At 41.2% G+C, this 26411-nt stretch overlaps 1 protein-coding gene and 1 long non-coding RNA gene across 4 annotated transcripts in view; one reads left to right on the top strand and one right to left on the bottom strand.

The window, feature by feature from the left end:
* Positions 1–1696: 1696 nt before the first annotated feature.
* On the bottom strand, positions 1697–13737 carry LOC309792542. Of its 3 annotated transcripts, none has more exons than XR_014291726.1 (3): positions 13432–13737; positions 4389–4762; positions 1697–2242 (listed from the first exon to the last, which is right to left on the bottom strand). It is a non-coding gene; the product is annotated as an uncharacterized lncRNA (long non-coding RNA). The 3 variants fall into 3 exon arrangements; XR_014291727.1 differs by having other exon boundaries at positions 4581–4762; XR_014291728.1 differs by having other exon boundaries at positions 4689–4762.
* A 236-nt stretch (positions 13738–13973) lies between these two features.
* GOT1 (glutamic-oxaloacetic transaminase 1) overlaps positions 13974–26411 on the top strand; it is a 32381-nt gene continuing 19943 nt past the window's right edge. The window contains exons 1-2 of the mRNA XM_082610211.1: positions 13974–14211; positions 24791–24972. Of these exons, the coding sequence (XP_082466337.1) occupies positions 14094–14211; positions 24791–24972 (300 nt within the window). The 5' untranslated portion in view covers positions 13974–14093. The remainder of the gene's footprint in view (positions 14212–24790; positions 24973–26411) is intronic.

The raw sequence follows: 26411 nt of genomic DNA, 5'->3' as shown, positions 1-26411 counted from the left end.
TCACACTGCATTGGACGACTTGTTTACACATTCGGATCATCCACCAGATCATAAGCCCCAGAAAGCCGGGGTATTTGTCTTGTTTGTCACTGTATACTTAGCATATAACCCCCAGTACTGGCACTTGACAATCTAATTATAGACATTTGTTAAATAAAGCCCTATCATTATAACATGAGCGAGGCGATATAATCTTTTTTTTTTTTTTTTTTTTTTTCTTTTTGCGGTATGCGGGCCTCTCACTGTTGTGGCCTCTCCCGTCGCGGAGCACAGGCTCCGGACGTGCAGGCCCAGCGGCCATGGCTCACGGGCCCAGCCGCTCCGCGGCATATGGGATCCTCCCAGACCGGGGCACGAACCCGTATCCCCTGCATCGGCAGGCGGACTCTCAACCACTGCGCCACCAGGGAGGCCCGATATAATCTTTAAGAATTGGGCTCTGGGTTCAAACTTTAGGTCTACTGCTTAACAGCTGTGCAACTTTTGGCAAGTAATTAATTTATCTGTTCCTCAGTTTCCTCATCTGTTACCCCATCTATTAAAATGCTTCGAGGAAATGAAGCACTAAATGAAACAATTGTTTTCATTACAAAGCAAGTGCTCAATAAATATCAGATAGTTTAATGCTTAGAAAATGCTTAGAACAGTACCTGGCACATAGTAAGAACATAATAAATATTAGTTATTATTATCACTATAATTTTTTGTAATGATAAAAATAATCTCTAATTAGTTTTATTATTTTTTTTTTTTGCGGTACGCGGGCCTCTCACTGTTGTGGCCTCTCCCGTTGCAGAGCACAGGCTCCAGACGCGCAGGCTCAGCGGCCACAGCTCACGAGCCCAGCCACTCCGCGGCATGTGGGATCTTCCCAGACCGGGGCACGAACCGGTGTCCCCTGCATCGGCAGGCGGACTCTCAACCACTGCGCCACCAGGAAGCCCTCTGATTAGTTTTAAAAGTTTAGATTTCTGTGTATAGATTTTCTTAAACCACAGCATATTTGTGCTTAGTAAGTCAGGTAGTCTACTAGCTTTTCCCCTCTAGGAAAGTATTTGAATACTTGAGTGGAAAGTTGTTAGGGACAGTAACAGAGCAAGGAAGGAGAACCAACTGTGTTTAGTGTTAATAGTGTTTTAGATTTCAGTTGTTGCAAAACAGTGGTTGGACTTTAATGTTTCTATGATTGTTGCTTTTCTTCCGATGGCAGTTCTCAATCTTGGGTGTGCATCAGCATCATCTGATAGCTTGTTAAACTACTGATCAACTGCCTATATTTCTAGGTGGTTCTGGGATGGGGCCTGGGTCCGTGGACTTTTACCAAGATCCCCTGGTGATTCTGATGCAAAATGAGGTTTAAGAACCTGTGAGCCAATAAAAAGCAATTGGTTAAAACAAACAACCACTATGTCCAGGTGGCAGCATTGGGCTCAGCAGGACTTTGTTGGAGTTGCCTTCTGGAAAGGGCTCTGAGAGATTGGTGTCTGGGAGATGCCTCTGTTGCGAGGGACTATTGTTATAGCCAGGAGAATCCTAAAGACAAAAGGCTTCACCTCCAACAGGAACAGCTGCTGAGGACCCACTCTGGGCTTGTTGGGGGAGGCGAAGAGGAGCTCCGCCAAGAGGTGTGCTGGAAGCACCATTAGAAGCCCTTGCTGGAGGCGCTACCCTGTAGCAGCAGTGAGAATCACCTAGAGAGTTTGTTAAAATGCAGATTCCTTGGTCCTACTCCAGACCTACTGAATTAGGATATGCATTTTAAATAAGCTTCAAAGATTTGTCTGAGACATGTTAGAGTCAGAGAACCATTGACAGAAGCTTGGGCTGCTCCCAGTGCATCGCAGCCTCTGCCAGCTGGTGTGGAGAGATGTTTTTGTTTTGTTTTGTCATATTCCCCTTCCCAGCAGTCTGCATGGAACCTAGACTGACTTCTCAGATCTTAGATGGTCACCAGCCCTCAAGGACCAGGGAGGGTGTAACCCGGAAAAGACTTCTGTAAATCAAAGCATAACTGTCTTTGAGTTATTAGATGTTACGCCCTTTTCTGAGGACAACTAGAGTGGGCATTTGGTTTTCAGGAACTGTCTGGTTAAAATGATTTTCTTTAGAGAGAAATCTCAATTGTGGTAGGTGGGCCTTGTCTGGATTCCTCCTGTAGGGTCCTGCGAGGGAGACAGGGCTGTCCTGGTACACTTGGCTCCAGTGAGTGAGGTGTTTTGAAGGTGACGTCTATTCTCCTTATCTGTCAAAGATAGATGAGCAGGGACTTGGTTGCTGCGGGGGATGTTACCGCCTTGGTTTTCCCATCAAACTCTGTCAGGCTTTGTAACTTGAAGGAATGAAAGAGGGAGCGGGAGAGGGACAGTTTCTAATGAGCTGTCAGCAGGGTCCCACCAGCCTGCCTTAGCCCTGACTTTGTTCCAATGCTATTAGGGTAAAAATCCTTGAGTTTCTCTCAGACAAAGAGAAGTGGCCTGGGGCTGAGAGGCACAAATTCATAAGCAATTTCCCTCATTATACACTTCCAGTTCTTAATCACCATTTCAAAGAGGATGAGCTATCAGAGCAGACTTTGAGAATTTTGCCCTAGACAGGATGCACAGCCCTCATACTGTAGCTTAATCAGTGTGCTTTTTTCAGCTGCTTAAAATGGGGGAGACCTGGCTCTCAGCATGGCTGAGCTGTAGGAGACCTTTTGTCCCTAGTGATTTTCAGGCCTGGGACAAGTGAGAATTTACAAAGTGCTAATGTAGAGATCTTTCCAGAAGTGGGATCTGCTCGCACGGATGAGATATCCAAGGAACCAGAGAGGTTGTTAGAGACAACGCCAAGTGTAACATCGGGGGTGTGGGGGGAATGTATCTGGAAAAGTCAGAGTAACACAATTCCAGTAATCCCAGAATCGAAAAGCTACAGGTTTAATAACAAAAACCTTGGTGCCCTAGCAGTTTTTGTTTGGTGCAGGAATTATAGATATATTTTATGTCAGCCACTCTGCTATTTATTATAAAATTATGCATTCAAGATTATAATATTAAAATAGTAGTTAGCTTAAATAGTCTGTAATCCAGAATTACAGATGGTATGACAACCAATAGCCCTGGAATGCACTTGGAATAGTTACACGAGTAGTGCACGGATACATTCTTGTAAAATATTTAGAAGTTTACACAGCAAAAAGTCCCTTTCCCTCCCATTCCTCTTCCCAGAGGTAACCACTGTCAACAGTTCAGTAAGTGTACTTCAGTCATCTTTCTGAACATTTACATACACATGTATGTATATATGCACACTCATCTTTTCGCATAAATGAGATCATATATATTGCTATGTAACTTCAAAAAAACCTGAATAGTATATATATCTTGGAGATATTTTCATAGCAGTACATATGAGTCTTCCTCATTCATTTTCACATTAGCACAGTACTGCATTATAGGGGTGTGCCCTACTTAGGGAATCACTCACTAACTGGTAGACATTAAAATTGTTTCCAATATGTTTGCTATTACTAACTTTTAAAAATGATGTATACCCATGCTGCACTCCAGACCCACTGATTCAGAATCTTTGCGAGTAGGGCTTAGGCTTTGGATTTTTTCAGAAAAAAACTGGAAAATTCTAATGTGAGGCAAGGATTGAGAATCACGATCTATATATTAAACAGAATAAAACAGAACTCTAGAGCATTTTAAGATAGTACAATCAATTATTATGGAAGCAATCAGAGACAGTCAAATAGTCACTGATTAATTTTTAATCATTTACTCTGAAAACACCTTGAGTAAATCAAGTTATCCAAGTGAAAATAAATATGATATTTAATAGCTGCATGGCATTTTTATCTTTGGAAATGCTTTCCTTTTTTAATCTCAGCAGCTTCAATTCAAAGCTGTGAGCAAGGTGGGCCAGGAATGACCTTGTCTATTTTACAGTCCTGGAAGCTGATGGGGGTAAAATGATGCTTCTCAATTTTAATATGCTTAGGAAAAATCTGGGAATCTTCTTAAAACGCAGATTCCAACTTAGTAGGTCAGGGGTGGGGCCTGAGAATTTATATCTCTAACAAGCATGAAGGTGACTGATACTGTTGATCTGAGGACCACACTCATTAGTAAGCACCTGGATTAAAGGTACTGAGCTAAATACAATGGAGAACTCAATTCAATAGAAGAAACTGGGTGTCACTGAAATGATGGACACTTAGCATGACGAAGAAAGGAGTGAAAGGAGAAGGGAATATAGGGTGGAGAAGGATGGACGGCAAAGAAGCTCTTCCTCTACATCAGCTAAACAAGGATGCCTTTCATCTTGGAATCCCATGCCCTCAACATGGGCACATCCTGAATATGGCACTAAAAGCATTCCAAGCCTATTGGCTGTCATACCGTCTGTAATCCTGGAGCTTGCCCAATACGATTTCTTGTCTCTGTAACTTTCCCTTCTGGCGGATCCTGATGGTAGCCCATGGGTCCTGTAGTGCTCATTCCACTGCCTTTCACCTTGTTTACAACCCATTCCTTCCTGGGGGAACCAGAGGCTCCAATTCTGAACTTGACTTGTCTCTGCACACCATTTACCCTCTTGGTTCAGTGGTCTTCCAGAGGAGACTTTGCAGCCCAGCGCTGGCTGTTATCTCCGTCAGACATGGAGGAGATACCATAAGTGTCTTGGCGATATCCACTCACCACCTATGACAGTTCCATCTTCTTTGGGCAGTGCCTGTCATCAGTTTTCCTCTCACTCCTTAGAGATTCCTGTCCTGTGTAGGATAAGAATAATAAACATATAAGTACACGTTTCTGATTCTCCCTTCTCTTGATATCTGTTTTTATTTAATTAATAAAGATCTATGTGATTCAGAATAAATTTTTTACTTGCTTTACATTTCTCAACTGAGTCACAATGATGAAGATACTTGTATCTTACTAATAGAAACTAGATTTTTTAAAATGCTGTTTTTGTGTTTTTATCATTTGGAACAAAAGAGCTAGAAGCACTAATAAGATAATAAAGGTATTATTTTAATGGGCCATTTTCTCTTGAAAACATTGGCTGCCAAAACAGATTCCAGAAATTTAAGATTAATATGTGCAAGCTGTAGGGTCTAAGAGGTGCTGCTGGGGTGGGAATTAGAAGGGGAATGCTATCCACGCTGGAGGGAACATTCTGAGGGGAAAGAACTGGCCTCATCTAGATGAATTCCCCTTATTAATATGCTTTCACGTTCCTTTTCCATGAAAGGACAAACAGCACTTACCATGGCTGTAATTTTAGTAATTTTATTTGTGCATTGCTTTTATTATGTCTCCCCCATTAGATTAGAGAATTCGTGAGGACAGGGACTTTGTCTTTTTGTTCACCATGTTATCTTTTTTTTTTTTTGGCCACACCGTGCAGCTGTGGATCTTACTTCCCTGACCAGGGATTGAACCCAGGCCATGTCAGTGAAAGTTCCGAGTCCTAACCACAGGACCACCAGGGAAGTCCCTCACCATGTTATCTTTAGCACCCAGTGCAATGCCTGACACATAGTAGATGGTCAATAAATATTGATAAAATGAATGAAGTGAATGGAAAAAATCATGAAGAAAATTATGAAGAAAAAGAAACAGTGGTATTATGTTACGAGATGGAGTTTTAATGTAACTAAGGTTAAAACTATAACTAAAACTAAAAAATAAAAGGCTCTCAAGACTACAAAGCTGATAAATGGAATATTGCCTGCCATATCAGTAAACAAAAGATCTCACAGTCATCAGCGATTGCAGTCACAGCCAGTGGTGAGCTGGTGAGTCCTGAGGAAACTCACGAAGGAAAAGGGTACCTGACATCTAGCAGCCATCAGGCTGCTACTACTCCTTAGGGTGAGCCCTGAGGAAACTCAGGATGAGAAAACACAGGATACTGGCCCCAGTTAGCTGAAGTACATATCAAAGGAATGATTTCAGTGAGCCCAGACTCTTGCATCTTCCCATACATAGAAAAGCAATAAATTCCTTAACTTGAGATTTCTAGTTTTCTTTAATTAACAGTAATCATTTGTTCCTACTACCTGCCCTTTGTCGCAAAACTCCTATATATCCTAGCTCCCCCCTCACCTCCTCAGAGCAGTTCTCTCAGGGTTACTTGAGAGGCTGCCTCCTGGGCTTGAAGTCCTAAAAATTCCCACCAAATAAAACATAACTCTCAACTTTTAGGTTGTGAATATTTTTTCAGTTGACAAAGCTTAGCACTATGTACATGGTTTTAAATAAACAAACTCTTGTAATATGCCAAGCAGGTACTAAGCACCAACAGGCTTCCAGGAAATTAGTGAGCTAGTATCTACTGAACACTTGCTATGTATCAAGCACTAATCTGTAGGCAGTTTTGTATCAATTTTTATGACAACTCTGCTGGTGATATCATCCTCTTTCATTCCTTCAGCCAATATTTATTGAGTGTTCACTAGATGTCAGGAGCTGTTTTTGGTCCTGAGACACAATGTCTTGGGATTTATGTTTTAAAAAATTACTATTTTACTAACAAGTGATTTTCAATAGCTCCCTCGATTTCCAGATCAGCTCAAAACTGTAGTGTGTCACATTAATCTTTATTACAACATATTCTCATAACTTCTGAAGTTTTAAATTACTACATTTCTAGAGCTTTGTACCACTATTTTCCTCCCTCTGTCTGTTACTACTTAATTACCATTGTTAGAGACTATCTTAATTTTGTATTCTTGTGAAGTCTCTTTCAAATGTTATTTTTTCAATAAAAACTTGATTTTTTAGGTTATAAAACAACACCTTTGTTGGAAAGTATGTCATTGTTTATTTTTCTATTAAAGCAATGCTGCAATGCATAGCTGTATATGACTGTCTCTCTTTGTAAACTTGTATAAATGTCTTTAGGATAGATTCCTAAGAGGAGAAATTGCTTGGTGAAATGGTATACACATTTTAATTTTGACTGATATTGCCAAAATGCATTCTAAGAAAGGGTTTATCGATTGACACTCTCACCAATAGTGCATGAAAGTGCCTACCCTACCCTGCACTCTCAATGACACTATTTTATCCATATTTATAAATATTTTTGTCAGTCTGATGGGCAAAAATGGATTAATTGGTGTGGTTTCAATTTTATAATGAGTATGATTTTTGGTCCATTTATTGGCCATTTGTATTTATTCTTTCCTGATTGATTTCTCTATATCCTTAATTCATTTTTATATCAATACAATGAAGCACTGAGTAACTAGTAGATGTGACTGATAAGCAGGCTGCAAATATTTTTTCCAAGTCATCATATTTTAATTTATGGTGTCTATCGTCAGTGTTTTTCTTTACGGCTTCTGAGATTGTGTCGTGATTGGGAAAGTCTATTCCACCCCAGTACTGTTTCAAAAATCTCCAGTATCTTCCCTACTTTGTTTGTAGTTTAAATATTTAAATTTCAAAAAATTGCTACGGTGATAGCAATAATGATTAAAAATAGTACTTAATTTTCAGTAATTAACAGAAGTCACATATTCTGGAAATCAAATAATAATAGGGTTTCTTTTAACGTGATAGTTTTCTTCATATAAATGTTTAATTATATGCTAGACATAAATGACCTGTGAAAGCATTTTATAGAGGCGCCTCTCTTTTCTGGCATATATTCCCATGTTTATAGAAAATGGCTGAGAAAATGGTTAGAGAGAGACCAGGACAGAGCCTCCCTGAGGGGAGTGAGAATTTAAAACAGAGTAGAAGTCTTTCGATTACCTTGTTCTACACATCCCTATCCACAGAGTGAAAGTCCTGTATTTTTTTCCTGTTTTTGCCCAATCAACAAAAATGTGCTTTGGAAAGCAGGTGATTTGGAAGATAGTTATTAAGAATTAATTCTGGATGAAAAAGTTATAGAGATCTGTTGTATACCATGTGCATGTAGCTAAATCTACTGTACTATACACTTTAAAATGGTTAAGATGGTAAATTTTATGTTATATGTTTTTTACCATAATTAAATTAAAAGAGTTAATTCTGCATTAGAGTGTATGTTTTTAATCAATCAACAAATATTTGAGTGTCTATTATGTACCAAATATCTTGTTGCAGTGCAGGATACCAGGAAATATAATTGGTGGTTTCAGTTCTCAAGGAACTAAGAAGCTATCAAGTTGGAGAAAAAAGTTAAGTATGCATGAAAATGTACAATCTCAGGCAATGTAATGATACCAAATGAGGAGAAGAGACACAAATTCTTATAAGGAGTTTAGAAAAAGCAGGAGTCTGACTACAGTGATAGAAATATTTGTTAGGTACTTAAAGGGCTTTCAAAGCACTTTAACATATATTTTCCAAATTGACCCTTTGACCAGATCTAGAAGACATTATCTCCGTTTAACAGATGAGGAAACAAAGGCTCAGAGGTCGTAATTTTTCCAAGTTCACATAGCAGAACTGGGAACTAGACTCAGGTCTTCCAGTCCTTACTCCTAGTGGGATTTATTTAAGTTGGCACTGAAGATTTGCTGCCAGAAGGTTTTGAGGGTTACAGCAGAATCCAAATGTGCCAGGGACACTCTGGTTATGTATTTGCTAGAATTACGATTATTCTCTCCTCGCTGTCATCCTGCCAAAGAGCATCAAGTAACTTTTAATACAAAATAAGGGATTATTTTTTTCTTGCTAGTTACTACATAGAGAAACTCAAGTCAAACTGCAATTGAATGAGGACTAACATGCAAGACTTTAATTTCACCACTACATACACACAGCCATTTAGCCAACTGCAGTCCCGTGACAGACATTCCTTACCCATCATGTCTGACATCATTCTTTAAAGTCAAAATACATATGGTACAGTTAAGACAGGTCTGATCTGACCCAGGTGTGATAGAAAAGAAAACTAACACAGACAGCAGAATAAAGTCAGTGAATTCAAATTTAAAAGCAGTTATCAGGGCTAAGACCATATGACTTACACACATTTTTAAAACCACATCCTGCTAGTTCAGTGGACTGACTTCTCCCCAGAAAGTGCAGAGGAGCATTAGGTCTGTTCATACAATAACCCTATCTGATTGCCCAGGGTCAAGCTACTGTTTATCTCTGCCAGATACAACCCATATCCTGAACAGAGCCCATATCCTAAAACCTGCGTTTTTCACCAATTACTTCAGGACAATACAGGATCTGATGTTCTTTCTACATAATCACCTAAACAAGAAAAATACTCTAACTTTTTGTTTTTTAAGTATTAGGTAAAAGTAAACGCACAGACACAGTGATCAAGAGCTTTGCTTTCCATTTTCCTTCTCGTGAGTGCTCAACATTTTGCAAAAGAAGGGCAGTGCTGCCCTCTACTGCAGGACGTTGCAATGTTCACAGTACACTTCTACATCCACGCATCACCCCGCAACCCACCCCAGACATGTCGGGTAGAGGAAGACGATCTATTTGTAAAACCTAAAAGGGGTAGGTTTTACACTACCCCTTTAGGAGTTGTTTAAAAGAAATGTGTTCTTGGAAAATACATTGAATTTGTTCCCTTCATTATCTCTTCATCTACCTTCCTCTTGTATCAAAGCATAGGACTTTTAGGACATGACCTAACAACAACAAAAAAAGGATATTACAACTTGGGGGGGAAAAGCTTAAGACATTGCTCTAGAGGTAAGAGGCTGTGTTTTGATGCATTTAGGGAGAAATGGGGCAAGGGGAGGAAACTTTCTTCTGACTTTAAGGTCTGTAGCCTTCTGGTCTTCTGTCATTTGGAGCGTTCTCATTAGCTTTTAGCTAGGGTGATCTATTTCCTTCTCTCTGTTTCTTTGACTGGAGATGACAGTCACCTGGGCATGTTAAGAGAGTAGTGGAATAGGGTTTCTAAAACACTCTCTACTCTTCAGAAAAGATAATATAGAAATACAAAGGGCTATTATTAATATAGCTACATTTTAGTTAATTATTAAATGTCTTGTTACCTTTAAATTGCTTTGAGATTTTACAGATCTCTACAAAGACTTCTTGAAGGGTTGAAGATATTAAGAATTATGTTTTGTTTTCTTTTCCATTAAAAAAAATTTCAGAGTACATGCCCTCAAGAGGCCACGGCAGACAGACTTTAAAGATAGTCTAACCATTACCCTATAGCTACCCAGGGACTAAATTGTAATCTTCATGGTAATAATTTCTACAACTGTGTTAAATGCATGTGTGTGTGTGTATGTGTCTGTGTATCAACACCAAGAAAAAAAATCTTTTCCCCCCAATTTACAGATAAGAATACTAAAACTCAGACATATTAATTTACTCAAACTTTCAAAACTAGTAAGAGGCAAAACCAGAATTTGATTTCAGAATTTGATTGAAAGCCTAGGCATTGTTCTACTATGCAGCTGATCAACGAACAAACTAAACAAATCTCAAAGGCACATGCTTGTAAACAACATCTGTGATGATGACAATGATGATAGTTAACATACTGAGTACTTACTAAGTGTCCAGTACAATTCAAAGCATTTTAGAGTCAATCATTTAATAACATTAAATCATTTAATCCTCACAGCAACCCCATGAGGTAGAAATATTATCTCCATGTTATAAGTAAGGAAACTGAGGTATACAGAGAAAATCTAGTCCCAGAGGCCACGCCTGTAACCATTATGCTACACTGCTTCTTAAGTAAAGTACAAAAATTATATAGCACAACAATTTCTAAATGGTGCCCTGGAACTTAGTTCTATTAATAAGTAGATAAAACCCATCCATAGTTGTCAGTCCCCTTGATATCTCTGTTATACAAAGGCCTCAGCAGCTTTAAAAAAAGTTCTGCCCATGTAGGTGCCTAGTTTAGAACATTAGACCTTGTCCACCACAGGCCTCACTAGACATGCCCTTCTATGAAATAGGAAACAGCAAGAGACCTTCACTTGGTCCAATCCATGTGTGCAGGTGGGGAGACAAGTCATACATAAGGGAGGGAGGAGAGAAGTGAGGGAAGAGATGCAAGGGGAGATGGTTCCACCAAGGCACAGCCAGGGGACAAGCCAGTTAAGCTGAAGGGAGTGGTTGATAAGCGATCACTTTCCTTAGCAAGAGTAAACTCAATACAATCAGAAGCCAGCACCAGCTTAGGGGCTCTACACTTACTTTGTTGCCCACGATTTGGTCACACGGTGACTATCAAACAGATCTCCTCTAACAGCTTTGTTTTTTTTTAATTTTTATTGGAGTATAGTTGATTTACAATGTTGTGTTAGTTTCAGTTGTACAGCAAAGTGACAGCTTTGGTTTTTAAAGAAACTTTTGTTCAGTGCACAACTCAGCTTCTAAACAATATCCTACCCTTAGTGACAACATATACCGAAATATAACCATTCCAAAGCGCTTTGTGCTTAAGTGCAAAGTGTGATAAACTCCTCCCTCCCTTGTTGCTAAGCGTAGACCTTCTGGGTATCAGCGGCAAGATTAAGTACAATAAGCAGGTGTGGATTTGCTTAGAGGTCCATACAGTGCCCCCTACTGCCCTGGCCTGCCTCTTATGCTATGCGGCAGTGCTGCCTAGCCCCAGAGGCTTCAGATTTCTAAGCGAGTATATTCTAAAGGAATTCATTCCTGATCAAGCTGTTGCTATGTGGTTCATACTTCCTCCCTTCCAATTCTTTTGGAAAAAAAAAAAAAAGGCAGAAAGGAGATGGTAGGGACAGATAGTCGTAATGAAGTCAGGAGCCAGGGGAATACCTGCCCCTTTTCCTTCTGATCCTTACTGCCCTTTCCCTGGACACTCACTTTACCTGGCTGCCTACTAGTCTGGGCAATGTTTACCTCTCAAGAATCTTTTGCTTGAATTATCCATTCAGCAGGGAGGCTGTCTTGCATCCATTCTAAGTCAAAGTGTTAAAATTAGTGATGGCCTGGAAAGCATTTTGTTTACTTCAATACAGGCATTTTGCTTAGAGGGGCAGGCTGCAGGGCTCAAGACAGAAGGGTACTGAACTTAAAGTAATCTCCAAGAAACATATTCCTGAGGAAAAAAGTTTGAGACTTGCATCCCACATAATATGCAATCCCTTCCCCCAACAACCAGTAACTGTTTGCCCCTTTCTAAAATTCAGAACAGATAATTATGGGGACATGAAGAAAAACTGCATATGGTACTTTCTTTGCCCCTATCAGCACTGACTTGGTTATGGGGCTGCTTAGGTTGCTAATAAATATTTATTTGGACTTAGCTAAGCTGATAATGTTTAGGTAATTTAGGGTTGTTTTTTTCCCCAGAGAATGACGTAAGGAGTGACCATGACATTGTCGGCCAACGCTGTGAAGATCATACTTTTAAATCAAACTTTGGTAAGGCTGGGCTATATAACATCTCACTCAGCAGTTGCCCTTTGCCTCTGCTTATGGAAGCACCGAAAGTTCATTGTCATTTCACCTTCAGTATTGAACTCACAATCTTAGAGGAAAGTGTTGTTAATGAAACATTGTTGACAGTTATCTTTAAAACCAGAGGCTGTTTCTGAAAAGAAGCAAATGATACAAAGGTTGGCAGGTACTGCACAAAGGACCTTTGGCTTATGTTTGTTACTTTGAATGAAAGATTCATTTTGAGATTTTCATATTATCCAATGAATAGAGGGTAAGGTATTGCTTTTTTCTGACCCAACAGAACTGACTCCTCCTGCCACCATTTATTGAATACTTACTAAGTGCAAGAAACTAAGGGAGACTAATACAGGGTTAAGATCTCTAGCCAAAGGACGTTTACCATCTACAAGGGGTGTGCATCTGTGCAATGATGACAATAGCTAACCTTTAGGGAGTGCTTACTATATGCAACTAAACACTTCATATGTATTAACTCACATAATCCCCACAACGACCCTAAGAAAAGTACTATTATCTCCAATTTATGGAGCAGGAACAGAGAGGTTAAGTAACTTGCCTAGACCTGACCAAGTTAGTAAGTGGTAGCACTAGAATCTAAACCTAGGTAGTCTGGCTCCAGAACTAGGTTCTTAACTGGGCATTTTGGGCTTTTTCTACAATTGTAATATTGCCAACAAGGGACAGAAGCACAGGAAAGAGAGAGGAATTTTAACCAGAGTGAGGGTTAAGGCAAAGCTTTAGGGAGGAGGCATTTGCTCTGAATCTTGAAGGTCAACAGATGGAGAGAGGGGCTGGGGAGGAAGGAACAGCCTGACTAAAAGAAAAGACAGTCTGAATACCAGCCAGCTGACGACAGCAAGATCTGGTTGAGTGCCTGCGTGGGAGAAAAGCTGGAGGGGGAGGCCGCGCCCAGATCCGTAAGGTCCGTGAGGACCAAGCTCTCTCGGTAAGGAAAGGAGAGCAAAAGCTTCAAACTGTAAGAGCGGCAGAAAGGAATTCCTGCACACTTCCTCTTTTAATAGGATGGCCCCCAGTCTGAAACCAAGGCAGGTGGCCCACCCACATTTCTCTCAGGGGGAAACAGTCGGCCGAGATGGTCAAGGTCGTCCGCGCGGGCTCCGGAGCTGCACATCCTGGCCGAGGACTCACGACCCGTGCGCAGAGCCGGATTTGGCTGCCAGCCCGAGCCGGGCCAGACTGGGTCAGGAACGTGCGCACTCCCGGGCCTGGCAGGGAGAACACCAGCTCCGCGGGTACCGGAAGGCCGGTCCTCCAGCTACCTGCTGCCAGCTACCTCCCGCCAGCTACCTCCAGCTTGTCTCCGGGTGCCTGAAGGTCGAGAAAGCTGTCTCCCGCGTACACCGCTCGGTCCTCCCCTCAGCGACCCAAGGAACAACGGCTTCAGCGATAGGAGCACGCTCTGCCAATCAACTCTATCCCCGCCCCGTCCCAGCCGGCGTACGTTGCATTGGTTGCATCATTACCGGACTCCGATAAGATTATCTTCTTAGATTGGCTAATACTATCCCGTTCCTTTTGCGTCAGAAGCTTGCGATTGGTTAACCGCGTTGCCAAGTTCCGGACGCGGCTCGACCATTGGAGGCCGCGGGCCCGCCCCTGCCGGCTAGGTGAAGGTGAGAGTCTCCTCCAGTCGCCGCGGCTGGTCCGGACCGAGCGGCTTCAAGCGCAGAGTGGAAGTTTTCGGCCGACTCCAGCTTTCTAGCTATGGCGCCTCCATCAATCTTTGCCGAGGTTCCTCAGGCCCAGCCGGTCCTTGTCTTTAAGCTCACTGCTGACTTCCGGGAGGATCCGGACCCCCGCAAGGTCAACCTGGGAGTGGGAGGTAAGGATGCAGTGCCCAAGAGTGTGAGCAGCCTGGGAGTGGAGCGGGCCTAACCCTGGCTGTGGGGACCGTTGGAGATGCCCAGGCCCAGCTTAGCTCCGTCGGAGAGGAGGCAAGATCCACGAGGCTTAGTTCAACCTTCCCATTTTACAGATGGGCATATGGAGTCCATGGAAAAGGGAGATATATCAGTGTACACACAGAAAAGGTGTAGCAGTCAGGGCACAAACTCAGTTTTTCCGATTCCGCATTGTGTGTTCTTTATACTGCATCCTTTCGCCTCATAAGAAATGGGGCGGCCAGGGATTGAAAGGAGAGGGATAAAAATAGGAAGTCTTATAGGCTTGGAGTCCTGGCTGCTGGGGAATGGAAAAAGAACTCTTAGCCCTAGGGAGCTCTGGTCTGGGTCGGTAAATGTTTGAGTAACTACCAGGTATCAATCAGGTTGTTTACCAAGCCTTGTGCGGGGAAGACTGAGTCTTGGTTTTGGCCCCAAGGAGATTAAAATCAGCAGGTGTTAAGTGATGTAATAGAGACGTAAAATGCTTCTGAGACAGGTTAATGCTCTCTGGGATCTGGGAAGAATGTTCTGGCTCTCACAGATGTTGTGGGAATGGGTAGAGATGGTGGAAAAGAGACGAAAGAGTGTGGACAGTAGAAGCTCACTTTCCACACATCGTTGTCATCATTTGTATTTCTTGGACAGCTCAGAGCATGGGCCTCAGTTTTTCCTACTGCCAAGAAAAAGATTTGGACTGAAATGCCTCTGAAATTCCTTTAACTCTTATCTTAATCTTCTCTGGTGAATTTGTTATTTCTGTCACTGTCATTTGGATGTTTGAAGCCACACCAACACTTACTCAACCACATAGAAAGATGAGCCAGGGAGAAGAGAATGAATAGGACAATGTTCTGTGCTAGGGAACAGACTTAGAGCAGAAGGACCAGAAATTTCTGAAAGAGAAAATTGAACTGTTTTGTAGCAGAGAAGCAGTGGCAAGAAGGAGGTGCAGAATCAGGTGTCCCACAGTGACTGTGTCTGTACATAGCACCTGTTAAAGTCTTCACCAAGGAATATGGAGGAGGGGTGAAGAAAAAGCCATTAAAAATTGATGGTTTGGGCTTCCCTGGTGGCGCAGTGGTTGAGAGTCCACCTGCCGATGCAGGGGACACGGGTTCCTGCCCCGGTCCGGGAAGATCCCACATGCTGCGGAGTGGCTGGGCCCGTGAGCCATGGCCGCTGAGCCTGTGCGTCCGGAGCCTGTGCTCCGCAACCGGAGAGGCCACAACAGTGAGAGGCCCGCGTACCGCAAAAAAAAAAAAAAAAAAAAAGTGATGGTTTGTTGAACCTGGGTAATGGGTACGTGGGCATCCATTATATTATTCTCACAACTTTTGTGTATGTTTGAAATTTTCCATAATAAAGCATAAAAAAGTCAATTCAGAATACATAGTTTCACCCACAGAGGGAAAGTGATGTTTTTAGCAGGCAGCAAAGTGGAAGTAATATTGAAAGATTGCTTTGAATTGAATTGGAATGAGCACTATTCAAGCTCTTAATTTAAAACCAATCCAAAACCTCCAAGTATTTCTTTAGGTCCGGATATATCATGAAGAACTAGTATTGATATTAATCGAAATACATATTTTTAAAACCTTAGGTTTCATTGGCTCAATTACCCTTGAACTATCTTACAGGATTTTGGTGAGGATTAAATGCATTTAAAGTGCTTAGAACAGTCTCTGGCACATAAGTAGGAGTTATGTAAGTATTAGCTGTTACTGTAGTTGTTTTGGCATTTCTTTTTTTATTAAAAAATTTATTTATTTATTTATTTTTACAGCATTAAGGAACATTTATTAAAGATACTTGCTTCTGTAGAGAATAGACTTGTGGGTGCCAAAGCGGAGGGGAGTGAGGGAGGGATGGATAATTTGGGGTTAGCAGATGCCAACTATTATATATAGAATGGATAAGCAACAAGGTCCTACTGTATAACACAGAGAACTATATTCAATATCCTATGATAAACCATAATGGAAAAGAATATATAAAAAAAGAACGCATATATATGTATAAGAGAATCACCCTGCCGTACAGCAGCAATCAACACAATACTGGAAATCAACCATACTCCAACAAAAAAAGAAAAAAACCCCAGAAAACCAACCAACCAAATAAATAAATAGCTACTTGTGGCTAGTCACCACCGTACTGGACAGTGCAGGTATAGGAAATACAGAATGTCAAGAATACAAAAGTAATCTTGAAAAAGTAAGACATAGGTTACCACTCTTCCAATTTATTATGAAATTCTAGGAATTAAGGCATGGGGTACTGGTCAAGGAGAGGCTAATAAACCAATGGAATATTACAGAGAATATAGAATCTATCTATCTATCTATCTGTACACATACTGGTCCATCACACAGGGCATGGGAGGTTGGGGTTAGCAGATGCCAACTATTATATATAGAATGGATAAACAACAAGGCCCTACTGTATAACACAAAGAACTATATTGAGTATCCTGTGATAAACCATCATGGAAAAAAATATGAAAAAGGATGTATGTATATGTACAACTGAATCACTTTGCCATACATCTGAAACTAACACAACATTGTAAATCAACGACACCCCAATAAAATATTTTTTTTAAAAAGATACTTGCTTATGATCATATGTATTTCCACCAGACTCAAAAGCAGAGGCTTTGTCTTGCCTATCCTTATATTCCCACAACTAGTGTTGTGTATGGAACAGAGTAATGTTTGGAAAACGTTGAGGAATGAAAAGAAGGAAGGAAGGGAGGAAGGAAGGAAGGAATCCCTCCCTTTACTAGACCTTGAGCTCCTCAGGGTAGGTACTACATCTTACTCATTTTTGTACCCGCAATGGCTTATACAAAGGAGACCTCTGTGGAATTGAAAGCAGGTAAAAAAATGATTCCTAAATGCAAAATCATTAAATAAACAGCTGCCTCCTACGTGCTTACAGTCTAAAAGTTGAAAAGAATAGTTTAACTGGGAAGCAATTCAGTAATAAGAAAGACAACCCCAAGTGCTCTAGAAGTTCAGAGAAGGGAGAAGTAAATGAGGGCTGGAGCTGTGTAGGACAGCACTTCTCAAACTGTAATGCACAGTGGGGAGTTAGTTAAAATGCAGAAGCTTATTGTTGGACTGCACCCTGCAGGCCTACAAGGCCTGTACTTGACCAGCTTCAAGACCGAAGAAAGAGCCCGGAGTCAGTGACAGAGACATCAATGGTTTAATGGATGGGGGAGCTTACGTGTCTGAAGCAATGTCCTGGAGCGACACCCCACTGTGTGCGGCCAACAGTGGGCAGGACATGGTGGCAGTCTTCACTACCCGGGGGCAGGGGGAAGGTTACTAGCTGTAGGGGCAGTTGATGTTAGGTTGGCTCATTGGTTACCAGGGAAACTAGCAGAGGGGCACTACCCCCTTTGATAAGGTATCATGGTGGAGATGTTCTGATCTAAAAGTTAGAACAATCACTAGCTGGAGGCGGGAGCAAGCACGTAGGCATTTACTGATTAGGCTGTATGATTAAGAGGAAAGGTCAGTCATGTGAGAAGGGCATAGGTGAAGCAGGGACTGATAGAGCAGGGGATGTACAGAGAGCAAATAAACAGCCATCTTGGATGGCCTGATCATAAACTGGTTCAGTAGGTCTGGGAGGTGCCTGGAAATCTGCATTTCTAATGGGCTTCTAAGCGATGCTGATCCTGCTAGTGTGAGGACCATGCTTTGAATGGCAGTAAGGATGTAGAAAGCCTTGGAGGAAGCACTTCTTAAGCTAGGTGCATTTCCTGGCTGTTTTAGTCAGGTTAAATAAAAGGGGACGGGCAAAAGGCAGGAAGAATAATATAAGTCAAGTAACAGAGGCAGGAAGATAACGTTTTATTCACAGGAGAGCAAATGGAACCATGTAAATAGAGCAGAGAAGTCTCATAAGGGCATGAATGGGAAGGGTAGAGAGATGAGGTTGGGCCACATTATTAGCTGCATCAAAGCCTCTTCTGAGGATTCTGGACTTTCCACTGTAAATTCTTAAGAACCTGATGTCTTCGCACCTTATACTGTTATAGAAGTGTTCAGTTTATAAAACACATTTCTTACTCATTATTGTCACCTGATCCTCACAACAACACTGGGAGTTAGGTCAGGTGTTTTGTTTTCATTGCTATTTTACAGGATGAGGAAACTGAGGCTCACAGAAGTGAACTTACTTTCCGAAGTTTATCCAAACTTGGATTTGTTTTGGCATTTCTTTGCATAAAAGATATTGAATAAAAATTTTCAGCTCAAGAACTGCAAAATGAAATAATTTCTGACACTGGTTCGGAAATAAATTGCTCATGCATAGAAAAAGCACCCTGCCAGCCGAGGCCAGAAGTGTTTGGCTCAGAAGCATGTTCTGCAGCCCAGATAATGGTCAATTCAACTGTGAAAGTGCCTTTGTCATGTTTTCCTGGAACCGAGGGATTCTTTCTCTTTACTACAAGCAAATGATTTATGCAGTTAATTGCATTTAGTGCTTAGGATGACTCTGGAGGGTTATTTATTACTACTACTGTTTTAGAGGTAAGAAAGCTGAAGCCCAGATTGATGAAGCATTTTGGTCGAGATCACATGGCTGTAGGTGGTGGAGCTGGGATTCCAGGCCACATTTCTCAGGTCCCTCGGTCCCTGCCCCCTTCTCTATTGGGCACCTTCAGGTGGTCCAGAGGGAGCCAGTGTGTGGTAGTGGAACAGCCAGGAGACCTGGGTACAGGCCCAGGCCTGTGGTCCAGTGATGTGACCTTGGGAGTGTTATTTAACATCCCTGGACCCAGTCTGTTAAATGAGGAGCCAGAATGGAATGACCTCTCTCTAAAATTATACTCTAAGATTCACTAGCATGTTACATGACTGTAGTATAGAATAATAATGTTACTGGCTTCATCAGATGACTGAGAATTAAATGAATAATTATGTGTGTGAAATGTGACATATAAATGAAAAGTGTTGTATAAATGTTATTTTTGATGATCACTGTGACCCGTCTTTTTTGTGGATGGCAGGTGCTCAGATAAAGGTCTCATTAAAGTATAGTAGAATAAGAAGTCTCTTTACGGCTTTTGTATGTCCTAGCTCTATTTATACACATCCCAAAGTATATCCTTTGTAAAGGAAATGTATTGATAATTAATCTCTGACTTTGGTGAAGATGCCCCTTTTTTTTTCTAAGTTAAGATAAAGCCTAATGGAAGTTAACCAGCTCAAGTTCTAATGATGTTGGACATTTAGAACAAACTGCAACTATAATCTCATTAGCTCATTCCTACTTGCAGATAGTTTCCCCAGAGATTTTCTTCTTGCTCTATTTGCATAATTTCCATATAGTTAAACAGAGCAGAGCATCACATTTTTCACTGTTAAATATGATGCTCTTTGAGTTGACTGTTTTAGCGCTTTGTAAAGTTTCAGACAAGTGACTTTAGGGGCAGGGGAGATATGAGTTCATTCAGCCTGATGCAGCCTGAAGCAAGACACTTCTACATAGACTCCACTTCGTTCATCATGTAAACTTAGCTTTCTTTTGTTCCAGGTAGACTGTGCTTGCTTTCATATTTGTTGTTGTTTTTAATGTGGGTTCTTAGCATCTTCAAATAAAGTTGTGGGAGAGACGTGCTGTATCAGGTGTTTCTGAGTACCCCTGGTCCTCTCCGCAGGACCCTAGTTGGAGAAGGGCCTTAAAGAGGCATATGTGCATGGGCTGTTGGGTAGGGATGGATGGGGGAAGTGGAGATCTTAGGAGGAGGAGGAGGGTGATGGTTTGATCATTTAGTTCTCCGTATTCTTCTGGAAATCGAGACTCACCTGCAATCTGTGTGGCTCCTCTAAAAGAGCTGGTCCTCAGGGAGAAGGGTGTGGTGTGTGGAGCTGAGGGGCATGCTGGTAGGTAGAAAGGCCCCTTGCACAGTCAGTCCTCTGGGGCTTGCTGGCTTCAGGCTTTCCCTAGACATCCCTTGCTCTTTAGAAAAAGCACAGGGATCCATGAACTTAATAGTATGACAGCCTAGCTCTTACAGTTCTTGTGACCTTGGGCAAACTTTTCTGGCCTCAGTTTGCAGATCCTGAAAATAGAGATCATAATATCTATTTTGTGAGTTGTTATAAGAATTAAATGAAAGTAAAAAAAATGTGAAGTATTTAGCACAGCGCCCTGTATGTAGTAAGTATTCAGTAACTCCTTGTTATTACTATGGCTTCAGCCACCGTCCATGTCTGTAACTATAAAATCCTTCTTTCCATCCTGGACTTCTTCCCTGGATGCCAGACCCATATTCACTACAGTTTGCTGGACACGTTGTACAACCACTTCAAATTCAACGTGTTTAAAACAATGCATGGATTCCACCCTCCCCTCAATCTTTTCTTTTTTTCTTCTGCTTTGCTCTATATCTTGGTTGCCCTCTCCCCTGCCCCACACCCACTAGTCTTTATCCAGACTAGAGAGAGACTTTGGAGGTTGTCGGTGACCCTTTCATCAGTCCCATGTATATTTATTTGGTCACTAGGTTCTGTCTCTTTTACCTCATAAATTTATTTTGAATGTCTCCCCTTTTGTTTATCCCCGCTGCTGCTGCCGTTGCTGTGATTCAAGACTTCATTATTTCCTTCGTGGATTATTGCAGCAGCCTCCTGACTTCACTGTCTGCTTCTGTCCTCCTTCCAGTTTATTTTCCATCATGTCACTCAAATGATTCTGTTAAAATGTACAGCTGTCCATGTCACTCTCTTGCTTAAATGCTTTCAGTGGTTTCCCCATTGAGACAAAGTTCCTTAGAAGAGAACCCAAGACTCCCTGAGCCATTCCTTGCTGTTTCTCCATGGATTTTACATCCGAGCCATGAAAATGCAGATCCTCAAAAACCTCATCTCTCCCAGCCTCTGGGGCCTTGCACAAGTGTTCCCTCTGTCTGGAAAGTCCTTTTTCCTGTCTTTTAAACTCTTATTCATCTTTCATACTTCATCTTCCCTGATCACTTACAGGAGAACTAAGAACTCTATGCTCTTATGTTTCCTGGAGGGAGGCCAAGACAGTATCTTGTTTTATCTTACCCATCTCTGTGTAGCTACTTCTAGCCAGTACCTGGTTCATGGTGGATTCAATAAGTAGCCATCAAATGAGTGAGAGAATGAAAGAATGAATGAGAAACTCATGGGTCCAACAAAACGGGAATAAAACCCCTCTGGGAGAGCAGGAATAGTGGTTGTTGGTAACGCTCAACCTCATTGCTCCAAACGCCCAAGAGTAACTGCAGTTCTGCTTCAGTAGGGCAGTGAGACAAGGCATTGGGAATAAATCTAGAACTGAATCTGGGGGAAACTGGGCAGTGAAGAAGGAAGCAGAGGTGTGAATTGGCCATTTTCTCTTTTGTCACAATATGGACACAATGCCTCCCTGCCTCCAGTCCTATCACAGGATTTTTTAGAGTTGCACAGAGTATACATTACTGGTAAGAACAGCGGTACTATGGCTTTATCTTTCATATTTTATTTATTTATAATACATGATTTACAAATGACATATCATAAATATATGTAGCATAATTATATATTAACCATCCAAACACAGACGGGAAGCATAATAGAACTAGTTTTTCTACAAACACCCATATTCTTGTACATCTAAACAGTATCCCCTCTGTGTAGTGTAGTCCATATATACTGCTATTGCTCAAAGTTTTCCGAAAACCCTCTTTTGGAATGGCCTTAAAAACATGTTAGACCCACGTAGGAGGCCATCTTTTTATAGCTGTTCTCCGTTAATATTATTCAGTCCATTCACCCACCTACTTTGCTGGACATAATACAAGTACCATTTTTAAAAATTAAATTTACTTTCAAAGGACAAAGATTTGGCATCATTGAGGATATTCAAAATAATGAGATGCCTCCTCTAAAAACAATTCCAAGAGAAGAATTCCAAGAATATTTTGAACAATGGTAGCATTGTGATCATAGATGGGGTGATCTACTTCAGGGAAAACGATTACTTGGGAGTCATTATTTTGGTATCTCTTTGAAAAACCAGACCAAATCTCGACTGATAAAGTAGGCTTTTTGAACTTGTTGAGAGGGAGGGAATTTGGTGGGCCAGGGGGTCTAATGTGAGTGATACGACAGTATTGTGAGTCAGATTCACCTACCCAGAGACTGGTTGTTGGTTAGTGGCTGTGTCAGTCTGGAACTCTGTCCACATTTTTATTACTAGCTTGATATGCTTTTCAAACTTGCAGATGACACATTCCTGAAAGGTAGGGTTAGTTGATGGAGTAGAAGACAGATGCAAAATCAAAATATCTTATAAAGTCTTATTTGTTGTCTGACTTTTGATCTAGTAATTTTACATCTAGAAAAAGTTTTCCTAAGGAAGCACTAATGAATATGTGTAAAGTATAAGAACATTAATTACAATGTTTGTATTAGCAAATAGTCAAAAGCAACACAAATAGTTAATAAATTACACATAGAAAGGAATATTGTCTAGCCACTAAAATTGTGTTGTAAATGGCTCAAATATATGAAAAATGCCCAGTTGCATCCACGATAAGAGAAATGCAAATTTAAACTACCCTGAAATAGCATTTGGACTCTTAAATTGGCAAAAATTCACTCAGTGGCTGTGGCTGTGGGGAAGCAGACACTCTTGTACATTTATGGCAGTGATGTACACTGATAACACCCCTGCCCTATGGCAGCGATGTACACTGATAACAGCCCTATAAGGAAGCCAATGTGGATATATCTGTCAAAACTACAAATACACAAAGTATCTTAAAAGTAATATATTTGCATTTAAACTTTTCATTGATTGCCACCAGTATTCTTCCAATTAGTTGTTTTAACCTTATTTGTCCTACAGCCATGTGTTGTAAAATGAAAATCAGTTGAAAGTAGTAAACTAACGTATACCCTCAAAAACAACAAAATTACACATACATGTACTTCTCAACCTACTCTTCCATTTTCAACCCTGCCTCTTACAGCTATATTTACATACATGTAAGATGACATATGTACAAGGTTCACTGAAGTATTATTTTCTAATAGCCAAAGATTAGAAACAACTCAAATGTCCATCCACAGGAGACTCGCAAAACAAATTATAGTACATTTATCAGTTATGCAGCTCTAAAAAGAACAAAGACAGTCTGTGTGCACAGACTTAAATAGTTAATGATGATGAAAGATATTCATAATATATATTTAATAAGTGGAAAAAAGCATGTTGAAAATCTATATAAACAATGATACAATTTATAAAAGAATATACTCATGTAAAATAAAGTTTAAAAGGCTGTACACCAAAATTTTCATACTCCCTTATCTCTGAGTGCTGGAATTACATGTTAATCATAATGTTTATTATTTTCTTTCTGGGCTTTTCTAAATTTTCTACAATCAACATGTGTTGTTCAGTAAACAATATCAACCACCCTATAAAAGTTATTTAAAAACAAAGTCAGGGATTAATGTTGAGCAGAAATCAACAAGATAAAGAAGAGTTACTTAAAAAATTTGTTTCACAGTCACTTGCCAAAGTATAGGCTTATTGGAGACCTAAACAGTCCAGCAGAAGCAAATCCCTGTCAGGAATCCTGCTCAGAGAAGTCACTGGCTTGGATGCAAGCCAAAGCAGCTGCCCTCTCAAGCTATAATCTCAAAATGATTATAGGGTAGTATAGGAAAAAAAATCAGTGATAGGATAACTCAAAGTAGGCTAAAAATACTTTTAGCATAGAAGAAATGCTTAGAAATTTGCTATAATCAAGATTAAAAATTATGAAACAGGTAAACTTAGATCCATAAAAGTGTGAAGCAGAGGAAGTGAGTGGTAGGAACAGTCAAAATGGTAAACACTGGCTGATGTCAAAAAACAGCAAGAGGACAAAGATGTGTTTAAACTTGTTCGATGATTGTGTAACCAGTTGTTGGAATCTTCAGTCACAGGTGTTTCCTCGCCATTTGTCTCATTTCTGTTCTTACAGGACAAGAGGAGGAGGTGGGCCTCCCTCCACCCTCCTCTCTCTCCATGTTTATGTTTGAAGGTGCAGCGTTCATGTGAAGTAGCACCGAACCCTTTTCTTGGGGAGATGCAGAAGGAAGGCGATTACCGGGCCAGTGGTTGTAGAGACCTCAGTGCCCTAGTGATATTGACATAGCATTTGTAAGGTATTTTTAATTTGCGGAGTGCTTTTGCGTGCACTCTCTCCCTTGATCAGGCTCTTTGATGTCCCAGTTTTATTTCAGCATTCTACTTTTTGGAGGTCACATATTTAAGAACTATAATTTTCATAAGGATAGGAAACTGTCCTTCTGCCTTCCCAGCACCTAGCCCGGTGCCTGGCCCAAAGCAGGCAGTCAGTAAGTGAATGAACTTTAATTTCCCTCACAGCTCTGTTTTGATTGGAAGGTGGTAGAACTCTCCCTGTTCACAGCTCCGAATTCTTCCTTGGACGAAGCCTAAGACTCCTCCATTGTATGTCTCTTTTCCGTGTCCCAGCTTATCGCACGGATGATAGCCAGCCCTGGGTTTTGCCAGTCGTGAGGAAGGTGGAGCAGAGGATTGCTAATGACAGCAACCTAAACCACGAGTACCTGCCCATCCTGGGCCTGGCGGAGTTCCGGACCCGTGCTTCCCGCCTGGCCCTTGGGGATGACAGCCCAGCTCTGCAGGAGAAGCGGGTGAGTTTTGGGTGAGGATCTATTTTTTTCTAGAAACTGTGAGGGTAAAAAGTGGTTAAAAATTAGGTGTTATGTCTATTGAACTGTCAGTGAATAAGGATTTAAATAGTGTGACCTCAGGGACTTGACAGTGCGAATAACATGCTTTTGTATAAAGCACAGCTTCTTCAAGTTGTTCACTTTTGCCCAAGAGATGATCAGATTTCAGCTGCTGGGTTTGAAGCAGTCAATGGAAATGCCAAGCCAAGGGAATTTAATGGAATGATCAAGAGAGTAGGGTCTGGACCCAGCTCTGCCACTACTTTTGACCAAAGGCAAGTCATTTGCCTCTCCAGCCCCTATGTCTCATCTACATGGTAGGGAAAGACTAGTTTATGTGGTTCATGGTCCCATAAGGAGCATTTGCATAGGGGATCATTCAAGGGGCCTCTAAACTCCCTGAAATTTTATGCAGAATTCTGTGTGTATGTGTATTTCTGGAGAGAAAGTTCATAACTTTTATCAGATTTTCTGAAGGAACCTATGGCTCCCCAAGTCCAAGAGCCACTAGTCTAGATGCTCTCTGAAGATCCTGCCAGTTCTAATATTTGATTCTTGTAGCCTTGATCTCAGCTTCTCTTCATTCAAGTGCTTCCTGGTATGTAGTCTGTGTATAGCTAGAGATACATGGAAGAGGAATGCATTTGGGGAGAGTCTGCATGTGGCAGAAAGTGGTGTGATAGAGATTATCAGTGTTGTAGGAATTCAGAGAGACTGGCAAAGGCTGGAAATGGGACTAGAGCTGAACCTTGGGGAATGAGACCAGGACACTGATTCTCAACTGTGACTGTATCACCTGGGAGGTTTTAAAAACATTCTAATGGCTGGATCCCATACCAGACCTGTTAAATCAGAATCTTGGAGGGTACCACCTTTCTCTGCCCTTTTATTACCTTTCCCTACAATTCCCTTCCCTTCATGGGTATTTTTTAAAAGCTCCCCATGTGACTGCAAAGTACAGCCAAGGTTGAGAACCACAAAGTACAGAGGAAGAAAAAGGAGGGGTATTTATCTGGAGCAGTTGGAGTCCAGGGACAGAGGTTGGAGGTGAGCAGGTCTAGGTTGTAAAGAGACCTACCTGATTAGGGCTGGGAACATGCTGGATAGATCAGGCAGGCTGATTTTGGCAGCCAGGGCAGGGGAAGCCCCTTGAAGGTTTGCGCAGAGAAGTTACCCAATATAAGAGTGTTTGAAGAAGATAAACCTGGGTGGATGAATAGGAAAGGGAAGAGCTCAGGTTTTTGCAATAGTCCGATTAGGTATTGTGCAATTTAAACCAACTGCCCTTATTGCCCTGCTAGGCAGTGTCAGCCCCACTGAGCAGCCTTCATGCATGAAAGAGACCACATCTTGGAGTCACTGATTTATATCCATGCTCTTATCCAGATGCCCTGATAAGC

The sequence above is a fragment of the Mesoplodon mirus genome (assembly GCF_964341445.2).
Source record: "Mesoplodon mirus genome assembly, chromosome: 2".
NCBI classification, from domain to species: Eukaryota; Metazoa; Chordata; class Mammalia; order Artiodactyla; family Ziphiidae; genus Mesoplodon; species Mesoplodon mirus.
Note: the sequence above shows the minus strand (reverse complement) of the source record. Positions and strands in the feature narration are given on the sequence as shown.